At 54.3% G+C, this 24,262-nt stretch overlaps 1 protein-coding gene across 8 annotated transcripts in view; it reads left to right on the top strand.

Moving 5' to 3' along the window:
* The window catches only part of PTPRS (protein tyrosine phosphatase receptor type S), a 64,237-nt gene that overhangs the window by 11,175 nt on the left and 28,800 nt on the right, over nt 1–24,262 (top strand). For all 8 annotated transcript variants that reach the window (XM_055081294.1, XM_055081290.1, XM_024134054.3 and 5 more), the window contains exons 4-9: nt 2,518–2,706; nt 9,088–9,198; nt 20,265–20,534; nt 22,027–22,608; nt 23,665–23,798; nt 24,044–24,188. In XM_055081294.1, the coding sequence (XP_054937269.1) occupies nt 2,518–2,706; nt 9,088–9,198; nt 20,265–20,534; nt 22,027–22,608; nt 23,665–23,798; nt 24,044–24,188 (1,431 nt within the window). The remainder of the gene's footprint in view (nt 1–2,517; nt 2,707–9,087; nt 9,199–20,264; nt 20,535–22,026; nt 22,609–23,664; nt 23,799–24,043; nt 24,189–24,262) is intronic.

Raw genomic sequence — 24,262 nt, 5'->3', positions numbered from 1 at the left:
CAGCATTTTCCCGTTACTGTTGGTGCCTCAGGAATACCTCTGCCTTCCTCCTTGAGTGCACGGGCCTGGGGAGCCAGCCGCTGAGCTCAGGGCTCGGGGGTCTCAGGTGGATGGTACCAACTCGCCCCTCCTGGTCCCGCTGTACCAACGAGCATTCCTGCCAGCTGTGGACTAGCAGGCCTGTTTCTCCTCAGTCTCATCAGCCCTGCGTGCGATCACTTTTTTTGTCGCTTGTCCATCAGGGGTGGGGCAGGGACTGTGTTAGTTTGCTAGGGCTGCTCTGACAAAGTACCACAGTCTGGGCGGCTTACATCACATGTTTTTTTCACAGTCTGGAGGCTGGAGGCCCTAGATCAAGGTGTCGGCAGGGTTGGTTCCTTCTGAGGCCTCTCTCCTTGCCTCAGAGACAGCCGTCTTCTCCTGGGTCTTTACATGGTCTCCACTCTGTGTGTGCCTGGTTCTTCATCTCCCCTTCTTATGAGGACACCAGTCGCGTTGGATGAGGATCACCCTAATACCGCATTTGACTTAATGACCTTTGTAAAGACTCTGTCTCCAAATACAATCTAATTCTGAGGTCCCGAGGGTTAAGGCCTCAACCTATGTATTGGAGGAGGGGGGAGCTACACATTTCAGCCCATAACAAGGGGGCTAGTGGCTGTTTTAATCTTAGCTGAGGAAGCCTGCCCTACAAAGGGGACCCTTTGTCCACTGCAGATGACAGGCCAGACCAGAGCTGGGGGTTTTAGGGGTGAGAGCAAAAGGATCCAGGAGTCCAGGTGCTGGAGGTGGGGGGCAAAGGTGCAAGAGGGGGTGGGGACCTGGTGGGAGGCTGTTGAGCTGCATACCCCACCCTGGCATCAACTCCAGCTGAGTCAGGCCATGGAGCCCATGGTGCGATGTGCAAATTACTTGAATGAAGGCCACCCGCCCCATCGCCTCAGGCCAGAACCACATTCTTCTTTTTTTTAAAAAAATTTTTATGGGGGTATAATTGACTTACAGTGTTGTATTAGTATCAGGTGTACAGCAAAGTGTATCTGTTATACAAATACATATATCCACTCTTTTTTTTTTTTAAGATTTTTTTTTTTTTAATTTATTTAACTTTGGCTGTTGTGTCTTCGTTGCTCCGCGCGGGCTTTCTCTAGTTGCGGGGAGCGGGGGCTACTCCTCATAGAGGTGCACGGGCTTCTCACTGCGGGCTCTAGGCACAACGGGCTTCAGTAGTTGTGGCACACGGGCTCAGTAGTTGTGGCACACGGGCTTCAGTGGTTGTGGCTCGCGGGCTCTAGAGCACGGGCTCAGTAGTAGGCACACCTGCTGTGTGCCAGGACCTGCATGGGGCGGTAGGGACGTGGCGGAGGCGCGGATACATCATGATCCATGGGGTTTGACGCTTGGATGTTCTGGAGTCTAGGAGAATTTTTTATTATTATTGTTATTATTTTGGCCATGCTGTGCGGCATGCAGGATCTTAGTTCCCCATCCAGGGATCAAACCCGTGCCCCCTGCAGTGGAAGCGTGGATTCTTAACCACTGGACCGCCAGGGAAGTCCCAGGAAAGTTCATTGGTTTTTGTTTTTGTTTTTGTTTCTGGCTATCATTTTATACATTATCTGAGTTAATCAGTTGAAATAATGATTGAACAGAAATAGAAAAATAGATGAGGTTGCCCTGAGAATTAAACCAGTTTTGTCTTCACAGAATTTGCTAATTGAACAACTTTTCTGCCTGTCTTCTGACTCATCAGGGAAGTCCTCTCTGGGCGGGATCAAACCCGTGCCCCCTGCAGTGGAAGCGTGGAGTCCTAACCACTAGACCGCCAGGGAAGTCCCCAGGAGGATTTATAACTTGGGGCCGCGAGCTAGCCTGAGGTGATGTGGATGCCCACGGGTGATGCAGGAGGGGGCATGATGACTCCGGGGACCGAGGTGGCTGGTGTGGCTGGATGGAGAGAGCGAGAAGCGTGAGGCTGGCATGGAACGGGGCAGCCGAGGCCGGCGGGGGCCAGCGTCGGGCAAGGAGGCTGGGTTCCTCCAGAGGGTGGTGGGGGCCACGGGCAGCAGGGGGGCGGTGTGGTGCCATTTACATTCCAAAAAGCTCCTTCTGGCTGCTGTATAAAGTAACCCAAGGGTTTTGTAGCCTCTGTGCTGCTGACATCAGGGCTGGATCATCCTCTGCAGGGCCGTCCTAGGCGCTGGGAGGGGTGGAGCAGTATCCCTGGGCCCACCGAGTCAGTGCCAGGAGTGACAACCATAGATGTCCCCAGACATGGCCCAGTGTCCCCTGGGGGCAGAATCGCCCCAGGTCAGAGGTACTGGTCTAGCCTGATGTTCTCCCAACAGTTCCCCGACTTGAGAGTGGTCTTTCTCACAGACAGAGAAAGAAACAGGCTACAGGAGGTCACCCAGCCAGGCAGGGGCTGGACCCAGGGCCCTTCCCTGAGCCCCACCCTGGTGGGATGGCCTTGTGACAACTGGGCCTCTGCTTTGTTTTTCCCATCTCCACCCTCAGAGGACCAGCTGCCCCCTGGTTTCCCCAACATCGACATGGGCCCCCAGCTGAAGGTGGTAGAGCGGACACGTACAGCTACTATGCTCTGTGCTGCGAGTGGCAACCCTGACCCCGAGATCACCTGGTTCAAGGACTTCTTGCCCGTGGACCCCAGTGCCAGCAATGGGCGCATCAAGCAGCTGCGATCAGGTGAGCACAGGTGGCCAGGAGGATGCGGGAGCCACAGAGGGTAGAAGGGGGAGGGCAGCATCCCAGGGCCCAAGCCCTGGGGACTGATGGAGGACAGAAAGGCCGAGCTTATGTGCAGCCACGGAGGGCATTGGTATTGGGGGAGAAAGTGTCTTCAGAGCTGAACCATTGGGGATGTAATAGGATATAGACAGGCAGGGGTAATGGGGAGCTATGGCGGATGGTAGGGGGAGAGTTCTTCAGTGCTTGCATGGAGATATAATGGACCCAGTTATGTACAATGATGGGCAGCTGCAGAGGCCGCAGGGGCAGAGGGTCTCCAGTACCCAAGCAGTGGGGTCCTAATGAGGCACAGATAGTTGTGGGTGATGGAAACCCACAGAGGAGGGTTGGTGTCTACAGTTCCCCAACAGTGGGGACACGGTGGGGGAACAGACAGGCAGAGGTGATGGGGAGCCATGGAAGGTGGCAGAGGGAGGGTATCTTCTGTGCTAAAGCAGTAGACTTGTCCAGTGAGGATATAATGGGGTCCAGACAGGTAGGAGTAGAGGGGAACATAAGGCAAAGGCAAGAGAGTATTGCCAGTGCTGAAGCAGTGGGTGTCTGCAGAGGAGATAGTGGGCATAGACAGGTAAGGTACTGGGGAGCCATAGAGGGCTGCAGGGAGAGAGTGTCTCCAAGACTGAAGCAGTAGGGACGTGATGGGGCACGGACAGGCAGTCCAGCCTGTTTGTCCAGGCCCCGACCGGGATAGGGGAGCCTTGAACAGAGCACAAGGCCTTGGCCACCTTGGGGCCAGGCACTTCCACAATCATGTCTTAGCACAGTACCTCTGTGCCCCTGTCTGTGGGTCCATCTCTCTGGGGGGCTGTGTGTGCATTGTGTTGGCTGTCTTAACTGCCTCACGAACGTCCGCGTGTGTGTGTCCGGGCTCCCTGTGTGTCCTGACCTGCTCCCCGTCTGTGGGCACACACAGGCTGTGCCATCGGCACAGGGTTGCCTCCCCACCCCACATAGCAAAGCTTGTCCACGTGTGTCTCGGTCACACGTGTATCGCGTGACGGTCCCTCCCGTGTGCACGTCTCAGGCTGGTCCTTGTGTGCATGGACACGTGTGTGGTCGGGATGTGCCCGCGGGCACTCACGCATGTTTCAGTCACATGGACACATGTTGGTGCACCCTCTCTCTTCTCTGTCCCCTTCCTCTGAGGGCCCCGCCCTGGAGCCACCCCTGCCTGAAGGCCACCCCATCGTTCTCAGCGCCCCTCCCCCCCACTCACTGCCCAGTCCCGTCCTCTGAGGAGTCCTGTCTGCCCATCCTCTGCTTTCTCCTTCCCTCAACAAAGACCCAAACCCTGAAAAGGGGCAGATGTTAAGCCCAGAATTTCTTCCCGGGAGAGACCTGGACCTCGCACTGGGGAGAGACGTAGCCTTCCCCGTCCCGACCTGTCTGAGGATATTTGCAGCTTGGGGGGTTCAGCTGGAGGAGTGATGGCAACCTTCGGGATCCAGTTGCTTCTCTGCTGGTTTCCACCATTGTCACCCCAATATAATGAAATGATTAAGAGTGTGGACCTTGGTGCCCCATGCCCTGGGTCTCAGCATCCTCATAAACCGTGCCTATTCCCTAGCGTTTCTGTGAGGGGCCTCTGACAGGCTGCCTGGCATGTAGCAAGTGCTCAATGAACATCAGCTGCTTTAAAAATCATAATCAGGGCTTCCCTGGTGGCGCAGTGGTTGAGAGTCCGCCTGCAGATGCAGGGGACATGGGTTCGTGCCCCGGTCTGGGAAGATCCCACATGCCGCGGAGCGGCTGGGCCCGTGAGCCATGGCCGCTGCGCCTGCGCGTCCGGAGCCTGTGCTCTGCAACGGGAGAGGCCACAGCAGTGAGAGCCCCGCGTCCCAAAAAAAAAAAAAAAAAAAAAAAAAAAAAAAATCATAAGGGACTTCCCTGGTGGTCTGGTGGCTAAGACTTTGAGCTTCCACTGCAGGAGGCGCGGGTTCAATCCCTGGTCGGGGAACTAAGATCCCACGAGCCGCACAGCACGGCCAAAGGGAAAAAAAACAATTGTAATCAATCTGATCATTATTCTGACCTCCCCTCCCGAACCCACGAGGATACAGGCTTCTGCATAACCACCCGTTAATGTTCCTGTTCTCTTTTCTTGTCCCTCCGTTGTAAACGTTCAGAAACCTTTGGTAAGTTTAATTTCTTCACCACGTCAACAACTAACGCCCCCCCCCACCGTGTCCCCCCTTCCCGTCCCCTCCCCTCAGACTAACGGCCACCGTGACAGTAACTGTGACCCACTCCACGTGGCATGTTTACTAACGTCTCCCCCCACCGCCCCCCTGCCCCTGACCACCCAGCCCTCCCCATCCAGGCACCCGGGGGCTGCAGAGAGAGGAGCCCAAAAGGAAAAGAGGAAAAAAGACAAGACCACGAGGGGCTAGTGGAGCTTCACACAGATGGCACCCCCTGCCCCATTCTGGGCCTTGACACTGCTGGAAAATGTGAAATTACAGAAGTTTGCGGGCTGGATCTAGGGAGAGGGAGGAATGTTCCAGGTGGGCTAGTACTGGGTGTTGCTCGTCCTCTTTTCCCAGCCCAGCCTAAATCCCCTGAATCCAACTTGCTGGGCTAATTCTTACTAAGGTAAGAATGACTGATATTGGCCCGTGATAGTAACTTCTCATCTTCCTCGGAGTAGAAAGCAAAACCACCTTTAATACCCAAGAGGTGTATCTTTTCCTCTCAACATAGTGGCCATAGGCTATTTGGCCATCTTGGGAAGTTCTGTCCTTTGGCCTCTGGCTTCTATCACTTGGACTATGGTGACAGTCCAAGTGTAGTAAAACAGCCTGAGCCAGAGCTGACCTAGATTCCCACTGACCCAGATTTTCGCTCTCCATGGTGCAGCCTTAGGCAAATTCCCCTCCTTCCTCCTCTCTCCCCTCCCTCCGTGTGAAGAGGGGGAGTGGCCCCATTAGGTTGGGGATTTTGTAAGAGATAATGTAGGGTCCCCCTAAAGTTCTAGAGGGGCCCCAGCCTGGGAGGCCAGAGAGCTGGGTTCAGGGCTCACCCCTGCCTCTGACTCAGGGCGTGACAGTTCCTTGGCCCCTTGTGGGCCTCAGTTTGTTCATCTGCAAAATGGGCCTGGGCCAGGAAGAAAGAGCTGTATTTTCTCACCCTCGGCAGCTTCCCTGCCCTGGCCTTGGGGTGCCCAGGTCCTCAGCAGAGAGAGAGGGGGCCCAGATCTCCCCTGGGAAGATGAGCAGAGGGTGGGAAACTCTAGCCTGGCACCACCATTTCTGGTCTCCTGAGGTGTCCCAGCCCCCAGCGCCCATATAGACACATAGATCATTCTCTTCCTCTTTTCCTTTTGGACGTTAAGGAGGCTGCAGGGCCCTCTCTCTACCCTCCATCCCCTTTCACTGCCCTCCCCTGTCCTTCCTACTTGGCCTGTCTGTAACACATTCCCTTTGCTTTATTAATGCCCAGCCCTGGGGCACTAACCCCTCTCCCCCTTCTCTAACAAGACTCCCAAGACCCCCATCATTCCATGACCCTCCCGAGAAGAAATAGGAGGGGAGGTCGTGGACCTCCCCTCCTCAGCCCAGAAGAAAGGCAGCCCACAGGGCCAGGCGAGGCCATGGACCTCCCTGGGGCATGGCCACGCCCCTCAGGCCAGTCCAGAGGGGCTTCTAGACTCAGCCCCTCCTTCCCCAGGAGATTCTTGCCTCCTACGGGAAGCCCTCCTGATTCTTCCTCAGCAAGGCCTGCAGGGTTTGTAGGCCCAGGGCTGCCTCAGCGCCCCCTCCCAGCCCCGGGGGCAGAGTGTTCAGGCCTGGCTCATGGCCCAGCCCCGCCTCCCTGGGGCCCCCTGGCCCCCCCAGGACTGCCTTCTGACATTCACCTGACTCTCTCTGCTTCCCTTACAGAAAGCACTCCGATCCGAGGTAAGAGGCTCTTTCCTCACCCACCCACCCACTCACACTCTCTCTCGCCGCCCGCCCAGCCCCCCAGGCTCCACGGGGGGCTGCCCCAGGCCCCCCTCCACATGTGTTCTCCTCGCCACCCCGCCCAGTGTCTGTGCAGTCTCTGTGTCTATGTCACTATCTGTGGACGGGGGCTGAGTGTGGCCGTGGTGGCCCCTTGGGTCACCTGGCCGCAGTCAGGGGGTTGTGTCCTCAGGAAGGGGCAGCGTCTCCCGTGGCCACCCAGAGCGCTGGGAGTCAGGCTTCTGACCACTGCTCTGTACGCAGCCCTCATCCGTCTCTAGCCTTGGTTTTCCCATCTGTACAATGGACGTGCGGAGGGGGCCTTCCAGCTCTGAAGCTTTGATGTGGGTGGCAGGGCAGGGGGAGTGGAGGGTCCAGCTTGAGGGAGCAGAGAGACAGGCAGTCTCAAAGGCAGCCCCATGGTGCTGCCCTTAAAGAATAGACTAGAACAGGCCTAGGTAGGAGCCCTAGGGAAGAGTCCATGTCTAGTCCTGACTTTGCCACGAAATGCTGTGTGACCTTGAGCAGGCTCCCTGCCCTCTCTGGGCCTCCATAGTAATACATGCCTGCCTGCTTCCCTGGGGCCTTGAGGTTGGTAGGAAGTGTTACGAAGGGGCAGAAGCCTAATCCATGGCCCCCAGAGAGAACTTCCCCATCTGTGGGTTCCCCTCACTTCTATGGGACACCCACAAAGCTGGGAGGAGGGGTCTGCTTGGGACCTTGGACTGGATTTTTGGACTCCTGGTGCCAGGGACTCTGATCAAAACCTGTGATTGGGGAAAACAACAACAGCAAACAAAAACAATGTGTGATTGAAACACATTTGGAGGTATTCCCTCACCTTCATTTACCAGTCAACCAGTCACAGGGTCCAGGACTGTGAGTGTAACGTACTTATAGATAGTTACGCAGTTTTATTTACTTATGAAAATGAGGACCTTGGTCCAGGCCTTTGATTTCAAACATAACTGTGGAAACCTCTGCCTCATTTTTAATTTGTTCACGGGCACTCAAGTATTTGATCAAGGCCTGTGATTTCAGACATACTTAGAGATGTATTTTACTTGTGAAAGTGAAGATTTGTCCCAGGCCTGTGGTTTCAGATATCTTTGGGGAAATCTTGGCCACATTTTCATTTACTCATGAGCACCGTAGCGTGTGATCAAGGCCCTGTGCTTTTAAATATTCTTAAGAAAGTTCATTCATTTTCACATGTTCATGGGAGGTGAAGTCTTTCATCTGGGCCTGTGATTTCAAACATAGTGTGGGGAAATCTGCCCTATTTTCATTTACTTGTGGGCACCAAGACCTTTGATTTGGGCCTGTGACTTTAAATAAGCTTGAGAAAATTGACCTCTTTTTAAAATTCTTATTCACTCATGACCAACAAATTCTTTGATCCCGGTTTATAATTTCAAGCACGCTGGGGGCATTTCAGCCTCAACTTTATTTGCACGGGTTAGAGGTTTTCCTTCACACCTGATTTCAAACACTTTTGAAAATTCTCCCCGTTAAGCTGTGAGCACCGTGGACTGGGGTCTCCGTCTGTGATCGCAAACACACTTGAGAAAATTCATTTACTTGTGAGCATCCGGAATCCTGAATCCAGGCCCGTGGTTTTAAAACAGATCTGTGAATTCAGACTGACTGACTTAGATGACTTTAAATCTCCGGGGAAATTCACTCTTCAATCAGTTTCAGGTACAGAAAGCGTGGATCCAGGCCTTTGCTTTCAAACATACTTGATGTATATCACTCTCAGCCTCCTTTACCTTTGGTCTTGTGGAGTGGTAACCCACTCCTGAAATTTAAACACCCGTGAAGATATACAACCCTGTCTCCGTTTCTGGACACCGTGGGCCTTGAGGCCTGTGATTCCAAACATACTTGAGGAACCCAGACCCACGGTCATTTACACACAGGCACTGGTTGAAACCAGCAGGCGATCACCAGCTCCCTGAATTGGCACATCATTTGTGGTGGCCCCTGAAGTGTCAGGGTCTTTGGAACGGCTGCTATGGGTTGGGACTGCCAACCTGCTCTCCACCCCACCCTGCCTGGAGAACATCACTTGATGCTTTCCTGAAAACACATTCTCCCCAGCTTTGTCACTCAACTTGGCAGTCGTTTACGAGGTCCCAGCTGAGGGTGGAGGATTTGTGGGGCAGGCGGTATGTTCAGGCCGGGATGGGCCAGGATCGGGGTGGGGGAAGGCAGGCAGGGAGGCCCTGACCCAGTGGGGGCTTCTAGGCTGACTCAGCTTTTTCATCTGCCTCTCCGGCCCAGACCGACTAAGAGACAGGACTCTGGGACAGCCCTCCCACCACCCCAGCCTCGAGGTTTCCCCTAATGGGCCAGGCCTTGTCCCCTTTACCCACAGGAGCCCTGCAGATTGAGAGCAGCGAGGAGACCGACCAGGGCAAATACGAGTGTGTGGCGACCAACAGCGCTGGCGTGCGCTACTCCTCACCCGCCAATCTCTACGTGCGAGGTAGGGAACGCCGCGTCCAGGTCGAAGGCAGGGACCCGCCCCACCCGTCCCCCTCCCTCCTCGGGCTCACAGCCTCCGGGCTCCCCTGTCCCCTGCAGACCCCAGCAGGCAGGCCCAGCCCCGCTTGTGGCCGCGGGACCTTGGGCGAGGCTGTGTCCCTCTCTGGACCTCAGTTTCCTCGCCTGTAAAATGGGGGCTGCTTCAACCCCCACCCCCACCCCCGTGCATTGTGATGGCCGCCCCGTGGGCTGCAGGACTTGGGGTGGGGGGGGCGGCAGGAGGGAATGGGGCAGGGCCGGGGGTGGGGTCGGTCGTGGGCCTACAGGGCCGGGGGAGCCTGCAGGCCTCTGCCCCACCCCGCCCGCCCGCCCATCCGAGTCGGCTTCTGTGGTGTGTCGTGCAGTGCCTCCCCTTTGCTGTGTGCTCGCTTCGCTTCTCCAGACTCGTGGCCTCGTAGCTCCCTGCTTCACCGCCCCCCTAATCTAAGAGTTGGGGAGAGGTCTTCAAGGCTGCCCCTGCCAGCCCCACGCCCTCAGCTGTCCCAGAGCCTGGTGCTCTCCTAGTCACCCTCAGAGAAGGGCTCCTTTAGGCAGACACCCTGGGGTTTAGGCTGAGGCTTGTCAGTTTCCCACTTAGTCACGCCTGGAAGCACGGGGGTCCTTGCCCTGACACCCCCACTCACCCAAGGAGGGCCTGGGAAGCGGCTACACAAACTTTCTTCTGGGCCCCTTGGTGTCCCCTCAAAGATGCCAGGCTGGGAGGGGGCTGTCCCGCTCCTAGATGTCTCTGTGGACCCCGTCTCATCCCCGGGTCGGTTCTCTTCCGTCCTTTCAGAAATTTTAATTTGTCTCCTCCTCCATCTCCTGCATCCCCTTGGCTGTTTCTGATCCGATTTGTGCTAGAAACAGCTCCCGCCTGCCAGGAAACAGGGTCCCGTTCATCCCCCCGGGCTGCCCCAATTGGCTCTGTATACTTGACCCCACTCCAGCCTTCTTCGGGCCTCCGTTTCCCCCGTTCAACGCACCAAGCCCCTGCCGTTCTCCACCTGGGAGGCCATGCGGCTCCTCCCTCACCCGGAGACCCTCAGCCCCTTGGTCCCCAATAAGCAGGGCCCCAACCAGCCCTGAAGCAGCACCTTGGCTGCACTTGGGTTCTGTATCTCGTCTCTGAGGAGGAAGGAGGCCGCCTGGTGGGAGGGGACGGGGACGCCGGGGCGGGGGCGGGTAGGGGGCACACATCCGATCTGATGTCACGGCACCTCTGGTGAGTTATAGCGCATCCACGACTCCAACTGACTGGTCTTCGTCTAACTTGATTATTTCTCTGCAAACACCTGGGATGGGGGTTTGTAAGTCTGGCAGAGTTCAAGGAGGACAGTGTGGGCGGCAGGCATGGGGCAGGGCGGGGGCGGGGCCTCTAGCCCAGAGTGCGACAAGGGAGGGGGGCCTTCTGTGTCCTCAGCACCCCCCGCCCCGTTCCAGAGGTGGGGTCCTTTCTTTTGGGGGGGGTCCAGCTTCCCATTCTTTGCCTGGGTCTCAGACGCTCCAAAATTGAATTTTAAAAAAAATCGTGGAAGGCAAATGTAGATCTTGTATGTCAAGGAAAGAACGGAGGAAAGACTAAAAGGTCGTTGCTGTTCTTTTTATTTTTTAATTTTAATTTTTCTTTTTTGGTTTAAAGAAAACAAAAAAAATCAACAAACTATTGCAGCTTTTAGCCTTGGGAAGTCCTCTTTTTACTCTCTGTATCTCCCCTATTTTTTCTCTTCTCCCCATGTCATTGTGTTCTGCATCAAACCCCTTTTACATCCCTCAGAGCTTCGAGAAGGTTGGTGTGTTTTTTTCTTTTTTACTTTCTTTACCCACATTTTTACATTCCGAAAGTGACACACACACACGCAAGAAATGCACACAGACAGGCACACGGACACACGCAGACATGCACACAGAAAATAATAGAAAAACGAACTAAAAAAAAAAAAATGACGAATACGAATAATGAACTCAACGTGAACGAAACAAAACAAAAAACCACCAAGTGAGAGCAAAAACCCAGAAAGACACAAAAATCTCAGCCGCGCCCAGTCCGGCCTAGGGCCGGCCGCACACATGCGATGCTTGCATTGTGGTCGCCTCTATGCATCCTTTGGTAATGTTGTTGCTAAGTTTTTTGCACTCCTCGTCGTCATGGTAACTTGGGCCTGATGCATGCTGGGAGAATGTAAAAATCTTCTCTGCATGCCACTCTTGTCAGTTCGGTTTGGTGAATTCCCAATGCCCTCTGTTGGAGTGTTTCTCGTCTTCCGTTCCGTTTTTCTCCTTTGGTTTTCTTCGTTTTTTTCTTTCTTCCTTCCTTTTATTTAATTATTAATGTTTTGATTTTGTTTCGTTTGGGGGGGAAAAACCGATTGGTTCGTTTTTTTTTTTTCCCCTCTCCCATCCCCTTCACCCAACCCCCTCCTCCCCCAAAGCGTTTTGTCTTTGGTTCTGTCCTGTGTTTCCGTGCTCTTTGGTTTGGGTTTCTTGGGCTGAGCTGTTGTGTGGTTGTTCTCCAAACGCATTGTGACTTAAAAGCCAGTGTTCCTGTCCCAACTACCATCCAGGAGGGCGGAAGGGGTCCCACAGCTGGGATGCTGGGGCAGAAAGTGACCGCCCGGGCTCAAGAGCACAAGGGAGGTGGCATAGACAGATGGTGGGAGGTCAGAGCCTGGGTGGGGTGTGTGAGGAGAGCAGCCCAATTTGCCAGCTCTGTTTTACCCAGAGCTGATGCCTCAGCCCCACAGGGCAGCCATGTTGGAAGGGAGCTTAAGCAGGCATGTTTCCATCCTTCTGCCTCAGCATGAGACCACCTCCCACCCTCCCAAACAACCCCAAAACAGGCATTTGAAGCACAGCTGAATGGGTAGCCGGCATTTTGAGTTCTTGTTCATTGGAGCAACACGTCCAAATATGAGAAATGGCCACCTTTCAGTGGACTGTCCTCCCAAAATGATGCATGCTTGGCACTGCATAGGCAGCGCTCAACATGGTAGCTGGTGTGATGACTTTTTGCATCCTGGCTGGGTACCAATACGGATCCACCCATCAGAAAATGTAGCATGACAGACTTTGGAAGAACTACTTGGCCAGTTATTCTGCCCTTTAGTGCTATGCCTCTGCCTCCCAGATGATGTTGGCTGCTTCCCCCACCACCTCACAGGCTCTGGGCCCAGTCACAGGCATCTTTTGTCCAGCAACACAGTACGGTCACTTTCTGAGTACCTGAGCATCAGAACTGTGGAATTCTGGAGAAAACCCTGGGGAACTTTGGGCACAGCCCCCCTCCCCCACCCACTTCCCCAGCTCTCCCTCTGCCTTTCTCTCTCTTTCAGCTCTCTCTCTCTCTCTCTCTGTGTGTTTCTCTCACTCTTGAAACCTTTGGAGATGTTCGCTCCCATCTTCTGTTCCCTCCCTGAGGAAAGGCAAGCCCTTGAGAGCCCCATTCCAACCCCAAATAAAAAACAACCCCCAATAAAATATCCCTTTAGATTTATAGCCACTAGCCCCCAGCTTACTACCCAACACTGATGATAGTGGAGGGCTGAGATCAGCCTGTTTGGGGTCACCTTTTTCTCTCTCTTGTCCCTCACCTGCCTTCTCTAAACTCCCAGTTATTAAGTTCAGGGGCAAGTTGGCAAGAAGACTTCAGATGCAATAACCAGGGATTCATTTTTCCTGTCTCATTTTGAATCCAGAGTGAGAGCTGCCAGGCAGAACCTCTCCAAAAGATGGAAGACAGAGGTCTCCCGGCCCCTTCACTAAAGCTGGGTCCCAGTGAATTGAAACTGAGAGGTGGCTGAGGGTCTCTGAAGACCACTTGGACTTTGGGGGCAGTATAGACTGGTGGTGAGAGCACAGACTTGCTGCTTGGGGAGACCTAGATTCAAGTACTGCCTCTGCCCCTCCCTGGCTGTGTGACCTTGGGCTAGTCACTTGGTTGCTTGGAGTCCCTGTTCCTTCATCTGAATAATAGGAAGCATTGATTTACCCAGCTCACAGGGTAGTTGGGAGGATTCCATCGAGCAAATTAATGCTCATCTTGTGCCCTGTGTAGTGCATAGCACATAAGAAATTGCAAGTGAAGTTGTTGTAAAACAGGGAAATCGAGTTCAGATAAATGGTCTGGGCAAGTCACTTCCCTTTGGGGACCTCATTTTTCCCCATCATGTATTTCAGACATCCGCTGTTTGAATAAGATGGCTTATGGGAAACTGCTTTGAAAAGAATTGGAGGGCAGATGTTAATTCATTTGCTCAGATCTCATTTTTTGATAATGCATTTCTGAGCCCATCTCATGGTCTCATTTTCTCCTGGCTCCAACCCCATTCCCATGAGATCAGTGGCCTCCCCAGAGCCACATCTCTCATCTTACTCCCTGTCACTCCCCCAGGAAGTTCTGTGGCCAGAGTATCAGAAGGGGGCAAAAAAAAAAAAAAAAAAAAGGAACAGTTTGGATGTTAGGCTACCCTTGCAGATAAGTACCAGCCCAGCGGAAGAGAAGAGCCGCCTAGCATGTTCTGGCCTGAAGGCTACAAGCATTTACAGTGTTACCAGAGCAACCAGTCCTGGGAGTTATTTGTACCGAATCCCCACCCTCAACCTAACTCTTCCTTCAATTCACAGTCTCCAGCTTCTGCTGACCCTGGGTGATCCAGGGGGTGGAATATTCAGATTTACCCTTCTCCTGAAGTATATCTCTGATATTCAAAGGACCAAGGTCAAAACCAAGCCCATTTTTTTAATGCAACTGGGAGCTCTGCTCCCAGAACTCTCCTAAGGAAGATGCAGCTCAGACTTCGACAGGGTGGGAAGATGATCAGGTTATATTCTCCCTGGCTGTTAATATTCTTTAAAATCTTTAAAATTGTCAGCCTTTAAGGTGTGAATTAGTGGCTAACGATGGTGTCTTTACCACTTGGTCTAGCATCATAGCATTATTGAACCATGGTGCAGGACCCGGTTAAATGGTGTGCTACCCACCCGATGACATAGGAACATGCGGGGAGAACTTGGAGTGAGCTAGAGACATGGGAAAGAGCTTTCCACCTTCAAGGGACTTAGGATATTCTCAGGATCTTGGAAGAAGCCAGATGGGGATAATTTAACGCCAGTTCTCAATGCTGAGCTAAGAGATCGGGACTCAATATACAATGCCAGAGGGAGATCCAGATTGCCCCAATTTCCAGGTGTTCTTCAGAACCCTTTATCTGAAACCCATCCCCAGGCCTCTTCAGATCAGTTCATAGCATGGAATTCTGTGGGGAAAATTGTTTTTAAAATTAAAACTCTGGCACCCAAGCCGTATAATTGGTGGATATGACCTCTGAGTGTTCCCCTTACCTCCTGGCACCCCCAAACAAGAGTAGATACAGATATTGGGCCTGGAACCCACCCCCGCCACCTCCTGTATCTCCAGAAAGACTACCACTGGGGTATGTCGGCGACCTCCCCGGCTCCTGCTGATCACACCTGGCCGTGCCACCCCACCTTTCACCCCCAAAGCCCCTGACTTGACCCTGGTGGTAGGCAGTGGCAGGTCAAGACCCAGCGCTTCTCCTCATCCCACCCTCATCCCAAGGGGAGAGGGGGCTCCAGGGGTGGGAAGGCAGGCTTTCCTCCATTTGGGCATGGCGGGTCGGGGCGTGGGGGTGGGGCTGGGCCGTTCTGCAGGAACACTGAGCTCTAGACACCTCGCCTGCTGCCTGCCTCACACCCTTTGCATTGCTGTTTCCTCTGTTTTTGGGGGGTGAGGGGAACATTAGATTACACCTTGTCGTTCGGAAAGCCCCGTGTCTCTGGCGGCCGCGGCGAGGGGACAAGGGGAATCAGTCGATTGGCAAGATATCATCCCATTTTCTGCTAGAACCAGGAAAAAAAAAAAATCGGGAGAGAGAGAGTACCAAAAAAAAAAAAAACAAAAAACCAACAATAAAAAGTATCTATAGCGCAGCAAAATGTCCAGCTCAAAATGACAAGAGCTTGTCAAGGCCGCTGGTCAGCCCGTGGGCCAGGGGTCCAGCCAGGTCCCTCCGGGCCTTGCACGCTATCCCGATGGCGGAGGGAGCTGGTGGTGGGAGTGGGGAGGCAGGGTGGCGGGGGAGGGGGAGGAAGATGCACAGGGCAGGCCGCGGGGCGGTACCCACCCTCCCTGGGCCACAGGCTGGGGTTTAATGGAGGGGCTTTGGAATTAGGCCTTGGACCCCTTCCCGTCCCCTGACAGGTGTAATCTAAGCTTAAGTAAACCCCGTGGAGGCTGCAGAACTGGCACCTCTCCCCTCCCCTCCCCTCCCCATCCACATCCTCATTTTGGAGTCCGGAGGAGCACCCAGCAGCCTCTCCCACCCCAAAATGCCCAGCAGAGCCCCCCCACCCTTCAGAGCTGCGGCTTGCTGAATCGTTGAGATGTCTGACACTGTTGAGTTCCCTACCTAGTGCTCCAACCAGATCACCTCACTTTTGAGTTTTCCCCCTCACCCTTCCCCAACCCCTCCTCCCCTGGAGCACCCCTCCCCGCCCCCCACTTTCTTGGTTTTTGAGTTTCTGCCTCTTCCTGCCTGGGGGAGGGGTCGTCTCCCGGTTGCTTTGAAGGTTTTTGAGTTGTTTTTCCATGTGAATCGGGGTTTGAAGCGACCCGCCCCCCCCTCGACCCACCACCCTCCCACCGCCCACCCTCCTGATCCCCTCACCCACGCGGGTCCCCCCCACTGGGACCCCCCCGGCTACTCGGTGATGAGAAGAGCTGGAAACGAGAGCCAGCTGGAGCGTGCTGAGGACCAAGGCTGGTGTGGTCCCCTTATAACCTGCCTGGACCCTCCATTCAGGTCGGTAATTGGGGGCGGGGGTCCCACGGGGCCACTCCGTCCCATGGGTTCCGTGCCCACCTTACTTTTCTAACCTGCACCTCAAGCTTGCAGCCAGGGGTGGAAAGATGATGTGGGTGGGAGTCAGCACCAAACTGGGCAGAACACAGCGTCAGCCGCCCGCCCTCGCCAACTGGAAGGATGCCCAGAGGCCTTATGAGACCCTAAGCCACCTAGTGCTCATGGGCACAATCCTCCCCTAACTCGTGGCAAACCAGCCCTCTTCCTGCCGCACACCCTTAGAAACAAATGGGGTAGGTGAGAAAGCAAGTGGGCAAAGTGTCTTAGGTGTCAGCCTTGGTAGCATATTGGCAGATCCATTTAATTGATGGCTGCCGGCCATGTTGGGGATTGTGAGCACCAAAATTACAGTTGTTGATAAATGCCCTCCCACACTTAACTGACTTATAATTAACAGCCCTGTACAGCAAGTCTGTTACGTGTTCAAGATGTATGCCTTGTGTCTACTTCTGAAAAGTGTTAGAGGTACCTTCCAAATTATGACACTCCTAAGGGAAGATATTTTAAGATCAGATCCGATGTGAACAGGGTCTTTGGGACATGATGTTGAGCCTTACACACATAAATTGGGATTATATTAACCTTTAAATCCTAAAGCTAGCCCTTATTCCCTTTGATGTTCCAATAATCCCTTTGAGTACAAACCTTTTACTGATGGCTTCTGGACATTTGTTTTGATGGCTGCTGGATATTTTTCGACTGATGATTATTCAGTTGATAGGTGTATATGGGTGATGGGTACTTTTGCCCTCTTCGGTATCCCCAGAGGGTAAGGACACAAGTTTGAAAGAGCCAAGAAGGGACATGTGGATATAATTCTTGCTAATTACCATGGTAAGAGAAGGCTCACTTTATCTCAGAGGTAGGGATCAGGCATACCTGGCTTTGAGCTCTGGCCCTACCACTTCCTTTCTTTGTGTCTTCCAACTAGCCCTAGCTCCTCTTTGGGCCTCCACTGCTTCATCCACAAAATGGGCATGAGGTCACTGGCCTCAAAGTGGGAGAGATTCAATAGAAATTCTTCCCATTACTTTTTTTAACTAATTCATCCCCAAACTCCCTCAATGATGAGCATCTCATTGATCTTTCCAGCATCCTGGAAGGCCAGAAGGAAACTTCACTGGCCCATGCCCAGGCTGAGCATCTTCTGTGTGCTGGGCACTGCCCCGGTCAGCTTAATGGCCTCAACACATCACCGATGGCCTCCATTTCACAAAGGAGGAAACTGAGGCTCCCGGAGGATGAGGGCCCTTCCCAGGGCTCATCCAGCCTCATCAGCCCCCCACCTCTGCTGGAGCAGGTTTTCCATGGGACTCTTGAGGTCTTGAGGAGTTTACCTTGCTGTGTGATTCAAGTGACTTGGCCTCTGTTTGTTCAGCTCTAAACGAAGAGCAGGGAGAGTCACTGAGAAGTGGGGCTTCCGTGGCTGGGTTGGTTTGCTCCGAAGGTTCTTTTTCGATGAGGATCTCACCTCTGTGGCCGCCTCGAGCCTCTGCCAGGAACCTTGGGTGCTGGGTGTGGAGGCCAGATGCTGTGTTCTGCCAGGGTTGGGGGGCACCTCCCTGGGGAAGCCACAGCCGTCCTCCTTTCAGACCCCGATTTTCAGCCCCACACCCATTCCATGTTTTGTTTTGTTTTGTTTTTTTCCTTGCTTTCAGTTATTTTGTTTTGGAGGGGTTTTTAGTTTGGTTTTTTTTGGATTATTTCCCCCCACCACCCCACTTTGTTTTTTCATTTGTTTCCCCTGGTTTTGTTTTGGATGTCGATGCCGTTTTCTGTCCTTGATTAATTAGCTCCCTCACACTCATCCCCCATTGTGTTCCGTTTCCATGACAACGCAGCGTTTGGGCATCCCACTCGTGCCTCGCTGTGGATGCCGGCTGCTGGCCTGGACCGCGTCCGCTGGCTGGCCGGACCCCATTCTCCCTCGATACCTCCACCCAGCCCTGCCAGAAAGCCGCTCCCCCATCTCAGAGCCCAGCCCCTCCCCTCACCCCCAGTCTGTCTGCATGGCCCCTCTGTCTCCCCTCCCTGCCCACCCCACCTCCTCCCCCCTGCCGAACACCTTCCACTTCCTCCATCCTGTCTCCAGCGTGACTCCTGGACTTTTCGCGGGGCTTCCTTTTCCGAAGGGCTGCCAGCTTTCTTGGCCCTCCCTCCGCCCACACGGAGCTCCCCCTTCTCTCCAGCGGGGATTCAGAGAACAGGGATTGAGATTTCCAGCTTGGAACCCATGGAGAGAGAGAGGGAGAGAGGGAGAGAGCGAGTGAGACCCCTCCTCCGTAGAACAGGGCAGACACCCCTACAGCGACCCCCTTAGGGGTGCGGCTGCAACCGCAGTTCCATGTGAAAATTAGAGGCAGGTCGGGTTGCCGAAAGTCCTTGGTGGCCCTGTTTAGCCTTGCTGAGCCTCCAATCCGTCATCTCTACAGTTTGAGACAAGACTCCTTGAACTGCCCAAAGCTGGGGGCATGTCCACATGGCTCCTTGAAGCCAGGGACAAGCTCCTTCTGGCTAGAAGGGTTTACCAGCTAACCCAAGTCCTTTCCACAGGTCGGGTTGCTGAAAGTCCTTGGTGGCCCTGTTTAGCCTTGCTGAGCCTCCAATCCGTCATCTCTACAGTTTGAGACAAGACTCCTTGAACTGCCCAAAGCTGGGGGCATGTCCACATGGCTCCTTGAAGCCAGGGACAAGCTCCTTCTGGCTAGAAGGGTTTACCAGCTAACCCAAGTCCTTTCCACTGCAGGGAAACATCTCCGACGGGGCAGCCGTGCCTCTTGGCAGTTCAGGTGCCCGTTAGCACCCGCCCCTTCCACCCGAGCCCCGAAACCCATGCAGCTTCCGAAAATGGAGCCCCCGAAATGCATCCTGCTGCCTTCATGGTCTGCAAGATTGGGACAGAAGGCTGCATTCGCTTCCCCGCTAAGAAATGCACAGAACATGTCCCTGTTTTCTCAACGTTCAAGTTCATTCCCTCGTTTATTATTATTATTATTAATATCCTATTTATTCTGCCAGGGCTGTGATGTGACAATGTGACATGTCACATTGGGTCACATCTAGAATTAATATGCAGCATTGAAGTGGGCCCCCTCCCCCCTCCTTTCTCTTTCTCTGTTCCTCCTTCTCTGTGTTCCTGTTTTCTCTCTCTCTGCACCCATCTATCTCTTCTCTCTGGTCCCCCCCGCCCCCGTGAGTATGCACTAAAGGCCCCTGAGATCCAGGCCTCTTCACATTAACCTCTCTTTTCCTCCTCCTGCCTCTTTCCCTCGTCTTTCTCTGTCTCTGTCTCTCTCTCTCTCTCAGTCTCTCTCTCTCTCTCTCTCTTTCTCTCAACCAACCTATTTTGCATGCTGTTTGTGATTCTGAGAGCTGCATCTATCAATGGAAACTTGTCAGATCCGACAGAAGCTTTTAGAAGGGTTTCTATACCCAAAAACCACAAAAATTTCATTAGAGTTTCTCATCTTTTCCTTGAGGGCCCCCCGGGGAAGTGGGCGGGGCCCCCGGGTCACCAGAGGGAGTGAGGATGGGGGGCCGACATCCTGGTCCCCTCTGCCTCTTGGTCCCAACTCTTCCCCTGACCTCCCCCACACACACACCCCGCCCTGCCCAGAGCCCCCCGACCCCTGCAGCCCAAATCTTCCAAAGCTCTCCAGTTGGGAGAGCCGGCGGAGGGGCTGCTCCCCGAAGCCACGTCTGTCAGCAAAGATGAGAAACGGCTGATAAATTTTTGTGTTCCTAACTGTGCTGTGGACCAGCCACTCTGGTCTCTGAAACCCTGTTGCTATGGAATAATGCTTCATGTCTCTTTTATTATATATCGATATATCTCTCTCTATATTGTTTGTGAAGTACCTTCCTTTGAAGTTTTGGTTTCTTTGTGTTGGAATTTGGTTTTTTAATTTTTTTTGTTGTTGTTTTCTTTCATTTGGAAGAAAAAATTTCAACTGGGGGGAAGGAAACAGCCCTGTTTATATTTAAATTGTTTTCCACTTTTTTTTTTCCTTTTTTTCTTTCTTTCTTTCTTTCTTTCTTCCTGCTTTTCTTTCTTTTCTCCCCTGCATTCCGTCTCCCCATCCCCCCAACCCCCTCCCCCTCCCTCCCCTCCCCCACCCCTACATCTCCCACCCACGCCATCCCCCAGTCCGCCGCGTGGCTCCACGGTTCTCCATCTTGCCCATGAGCCACGAGATCATGCCAGGTGGCAACGTGAACATCACCTGCGTGGCCGTGGGCTCGCCCATGCCATACGTCAAGTGGATGCAGGGGGCCGAGGACCTGACGCCTGAGGATGACATGCCCGTGGGCCGGAACGTGCTGGAACTCACAGACGTCAAGGACTCTGCCAACTACACGTGCGTGGCCATGTCCAGCCTGGGTGTCATCGAGGCCGTGGCCCAGATCACGGTGAAATGTAAGCAGGGGCCATGGGGCATGGGGGAGGCAGGTCGGACCTCATGTGTAGGTGGGGGGTAGGGGTGGAAAAGCTCTGAGTTACTCGTCAGGATTCAGTCACTCCTGGCTGTGAAGATGACAGTCAACAAACACTTACTGGTGACAAATTATTCTGGGCCTGGCCCCATGGAATAAGACCCAGTCTTGCTCTACTGGGCTCACAGTCCAAAGTGGGAGATGACACGTAGCCCGGCAGCTATGATGCAGACTGATTAGAGCAGTGATGGGGACTCTGTAGCACCACTCAGACCCGCAGAATAAAGGTGTCAACTCCCAGGAAAGCTAGGTCAGGGAAAGACTAAAAGTTGAAAAGGGAAACAGGCTGTGCAAAACTCAGAGAGACAGAGCATTGCGGGGGTGGGCAGGGATTACAGATTCTCCTGATGTCTCAAGTTTGTGGCGAGATTCAGAGGAGGGTGCCCCCAAATACTTTTTCTAGCTTTGTAACAGGGGCCAGCAGACTACAGCCCATGGGCTGAATCTGGCCCTCCACTTGTTTTTACAAATAAGCTTTATTGACACCTGTCCATTCGTTCACACCTGGCTTGTAGCAGCTTTGGGGCTACAGTGACAGAGCTGAGTGATTCTCAGCAAAGACCACGTGGTCTGCAAAGCTGAAAAGATTTACTGTGTGGCCCTCTGCAGGTAAAGGTTGCCGAGCCCTGCCCTAGGGCCATAGAAAGTGTCAGCGTCAGCTGGTGTGTCGGTCATTTTGCTGAGGGATTGAACGTCTTCTGGTGCATGCTTCCTGGGGCCTGTGTGATACGAGAACTTGGGACAAGTGGGAGAGAAAGTCACAATTTTATCCGGGTGCTGGGGACACAGTGTAAACCATCCTCGGTCCCTGTTGCTGGGGGCAACATACAAACCTGGTCATGACGTACCGTCAGGCAGTGATAAGAACTGGGCAAGGGCACCTTTAGCCAGGGTGGTGAGGGTGGCCTTAAGCCATCTGGCCATGTGAGCATTCCAGGGGCAGGGAACAGCAAGTTTGAAGTGTGAACAGACAGAAGGGTCCTGTGGCTGAGCACAGAGAGAAGCAGAGTAAAGCACAGAGAAGAGCTGTAGCCCGGGGGCCGCCACTGTTTCCTTCAGAAGTGAATATTTTTCTTAAACAGCCAATTTTTTTCTTAAGTAAAAATTTTCAGCTTTACGGGCCATCTAGTCTCTGCTGTAGCCACTCAATTCTACCATCGTGGCACAAAAGCAGCCAGCAGCGATACATAAGCGTGGCTGTGTGCTGATAAAACTTTATTTATAAAAACAGGTTCCAGCCCTGGGGCTGTAGTTTGCCAACACCTGCTATAGATGGTGGGCTAGGGGTCGTTAGGCCCATGGTTGCCACCAAGGAAATGAAGGCTCAGAGAGGGCAGTTGTGTGACTAAAAGTCACACAGCCTTTGGGATCTGCAGCCAGTGTGCCCGATGTGTGACCCTGCCTCCCACCCACAGCTCTCCCCAAAGCCCCTGGGACCCCTGTGGTGACAGAGAACACAGCCACCAGCATCACCATCACGTGGGACTCTGGCAACCCAGACCCCGTGTCCTACTACGTCATCGAATATAAATCCAAGAGCCAGGACGGGCCATACCAGATCAAAGAGGACATCACCACGACGCGTTACAGCATTGGCGGCCTGAGCCCCAACTCGGAGTATGAGATCTGGGTGTCGGCCGTCAACTCCATCGGCCAGGGTCCGCCCAGCGAGTCGGTGGTCACCCGCACTGGCGAGCAGGCCCCTGCCAGCGCGCCCCGAAACGTACAGGCCCGCATGCTCAGTGCCACCACCATGATCATCCAGTGGGAGGAACCCGTGGAACCCAACGGCCTGATCCGGGGCTACCGGGTCTACTACACCATGGAGCCCGAGCACCCCGTGGGCAACTGGCAGAAGCACAACGTGGACGACAGCCTGCTGACCACCGTGGGCAGCCTGCTGGAGGACGAGACATACACCGTGCGCGTGCTGGCCTTCACCTCCGTAGGCGATGGGCCCCTCTCGGACCCCATCCAGGTCAAGACACAGCAGGGAGGTGAGATGCCCGCGGGAAGCACAGCTTCTTGCGGGGGGTGGGGCAGCAGGTTTCGGGGCTGCCCCACCAGAGGGAAGGAGGTGGCCATGCAGTGATGTGTCTCCCAGCATGCAGCCGGCCGATCTTACCTGGAGGCCACCACGTGGTTTATTTGGCCTGCATGGTGCTTTAAAGTATTTTCACGCCAGCGTTGCAAAGCGGGAGGTTGTCCTAGAAAACCCAGATTTCTGGCTACCCTTGGGAAATCGGATTTGCCAAGCCCATAGGGCTACAATCGGTCATCCGATGGCATCCAGATAGTTGCTGCCACCGGCTGCATCTGAGAAAAGGGGTGTGGTTTCCATTCGCCTCCCTCTTCTCTGTTAACTGCCCCGGCTCCCATCCATCTCTGAGTTTGAGAACCCGTTTGCTGCTCTCACTGGAGGGATCCATGCCGCCCATTTTGAAATAATAGAAAGTGTGTTAACCCAAAGTCTGTGAGCTGGTCTCTCACCTGCTGGGGTGAAGGACGTGGGGTAGGGAGGGGTGTGGAGCATTTAGGTGCGTGGCACCCCAGCTCTCTGCAGGTTTCTGGGCTTTTTCTTATGGACTCAGGCTTTGGAACCTCAAATCCAGGAAGAGTCAGGCAGCTGCCCAAGCAAAGGGACAGGAGGTTTGGAACTCTGCTGCCGTAAATCAGATACAGGGTGGAGATCCACATTCCAAACTATGGTCCCCACCAGTTTTCTGTTTAACTGGGGGAATGGGGAGGATGCTGGGGTGCGTTGAGAAGGGGATTTTTTTAAATGTTCCCACTGGCAGCAGAGAGGATGGGGGGATTGGGGTGGGCAGCTGACAACGAGGGGCGGTAGGGGGTCCCTGGGAAAATAAGAGAAATAACAGTGGCGAACACTCCAGAAGCATCCAGAGCCTAACAAGCCCTTCCTTTTAGCGTGGTGCTGAGCTTCACGGGGGCCTTTTTGGAGAATGGGAACCTGGCGGGTTGGATACCCTATGTGGGCCCATCCCTCCCAGGCCTCCCCCCAATGCCACTCCTCTTCGCCCCCTCCCCCGCAGTGCCTGGCCAGCCCATGAACTTCCGGGCCGAGGCCAAGTCGGAGACGAGCATCGGGCTCTCGTGGAGCCCCCCGCGGCAGGAGAGCATCATCAAGTATGAGCTCCTCTTCCGGGAAGGCGACCACGGCAGAGAGGTGCGTGGGGTGGGGCGGGGGGGAGGCGTGCTGGCGCTCGCCCCCGGCTCCTGCTCTGGGCGACTCTCTTGTCTCCCCGAGCCTGTGCCGGAATGTCTCTCTTCCCCCCTTCTCTTTGCCCCTGACCGTTGCTAATTTTTTCCACCTCTCACTCTTTTCTCCTCCATTTCCATCACTCTGTGAGGTCTGTGTCTGTTTCTCTCTGTCTCTCTCCATCTCCGTCTCTCTCCCCGCCCCACCCCCAGGTCGGGAGGACCTTCGACCCAGCCACGGCCTTCGTGGTGGACGACCTCAAGCCCAACACCGAATATGCCTTCCGCCTGGCGGCGCGCTCCCCGCAAGGCCTGGGCGCCTTCACCTCGGTGGTGCGGCAGCGCACGCTGCAGTCCAGTAGGTGTCTCGCGGACCCCGCCCTGACCTGCTGGGGTGGGGACCTGGCCGGCGCCTGCGCACTGACCCGGGCA

The sequence above is a fragment of the Physeter macrocephalus genome, chromosome 2, assembly GCF_002837175.3.
Source record: "Physeter macrocephalus isolate SW-GA chromosome 2, ASM283717v5, whole genome shotgun sequence".
NCBI classification, from domain to species: Eukaryota; Metazoa; Chordata; class Mammalia; order Artiodactyla; family Physeteridae; genus Physeter; species Physeter macrocephalus.
The sequence above is the reverse complement of the archived record's forward strand: the minus strand, read 5'-3'. Positions and strand labels throughout refer to the sequence as shown.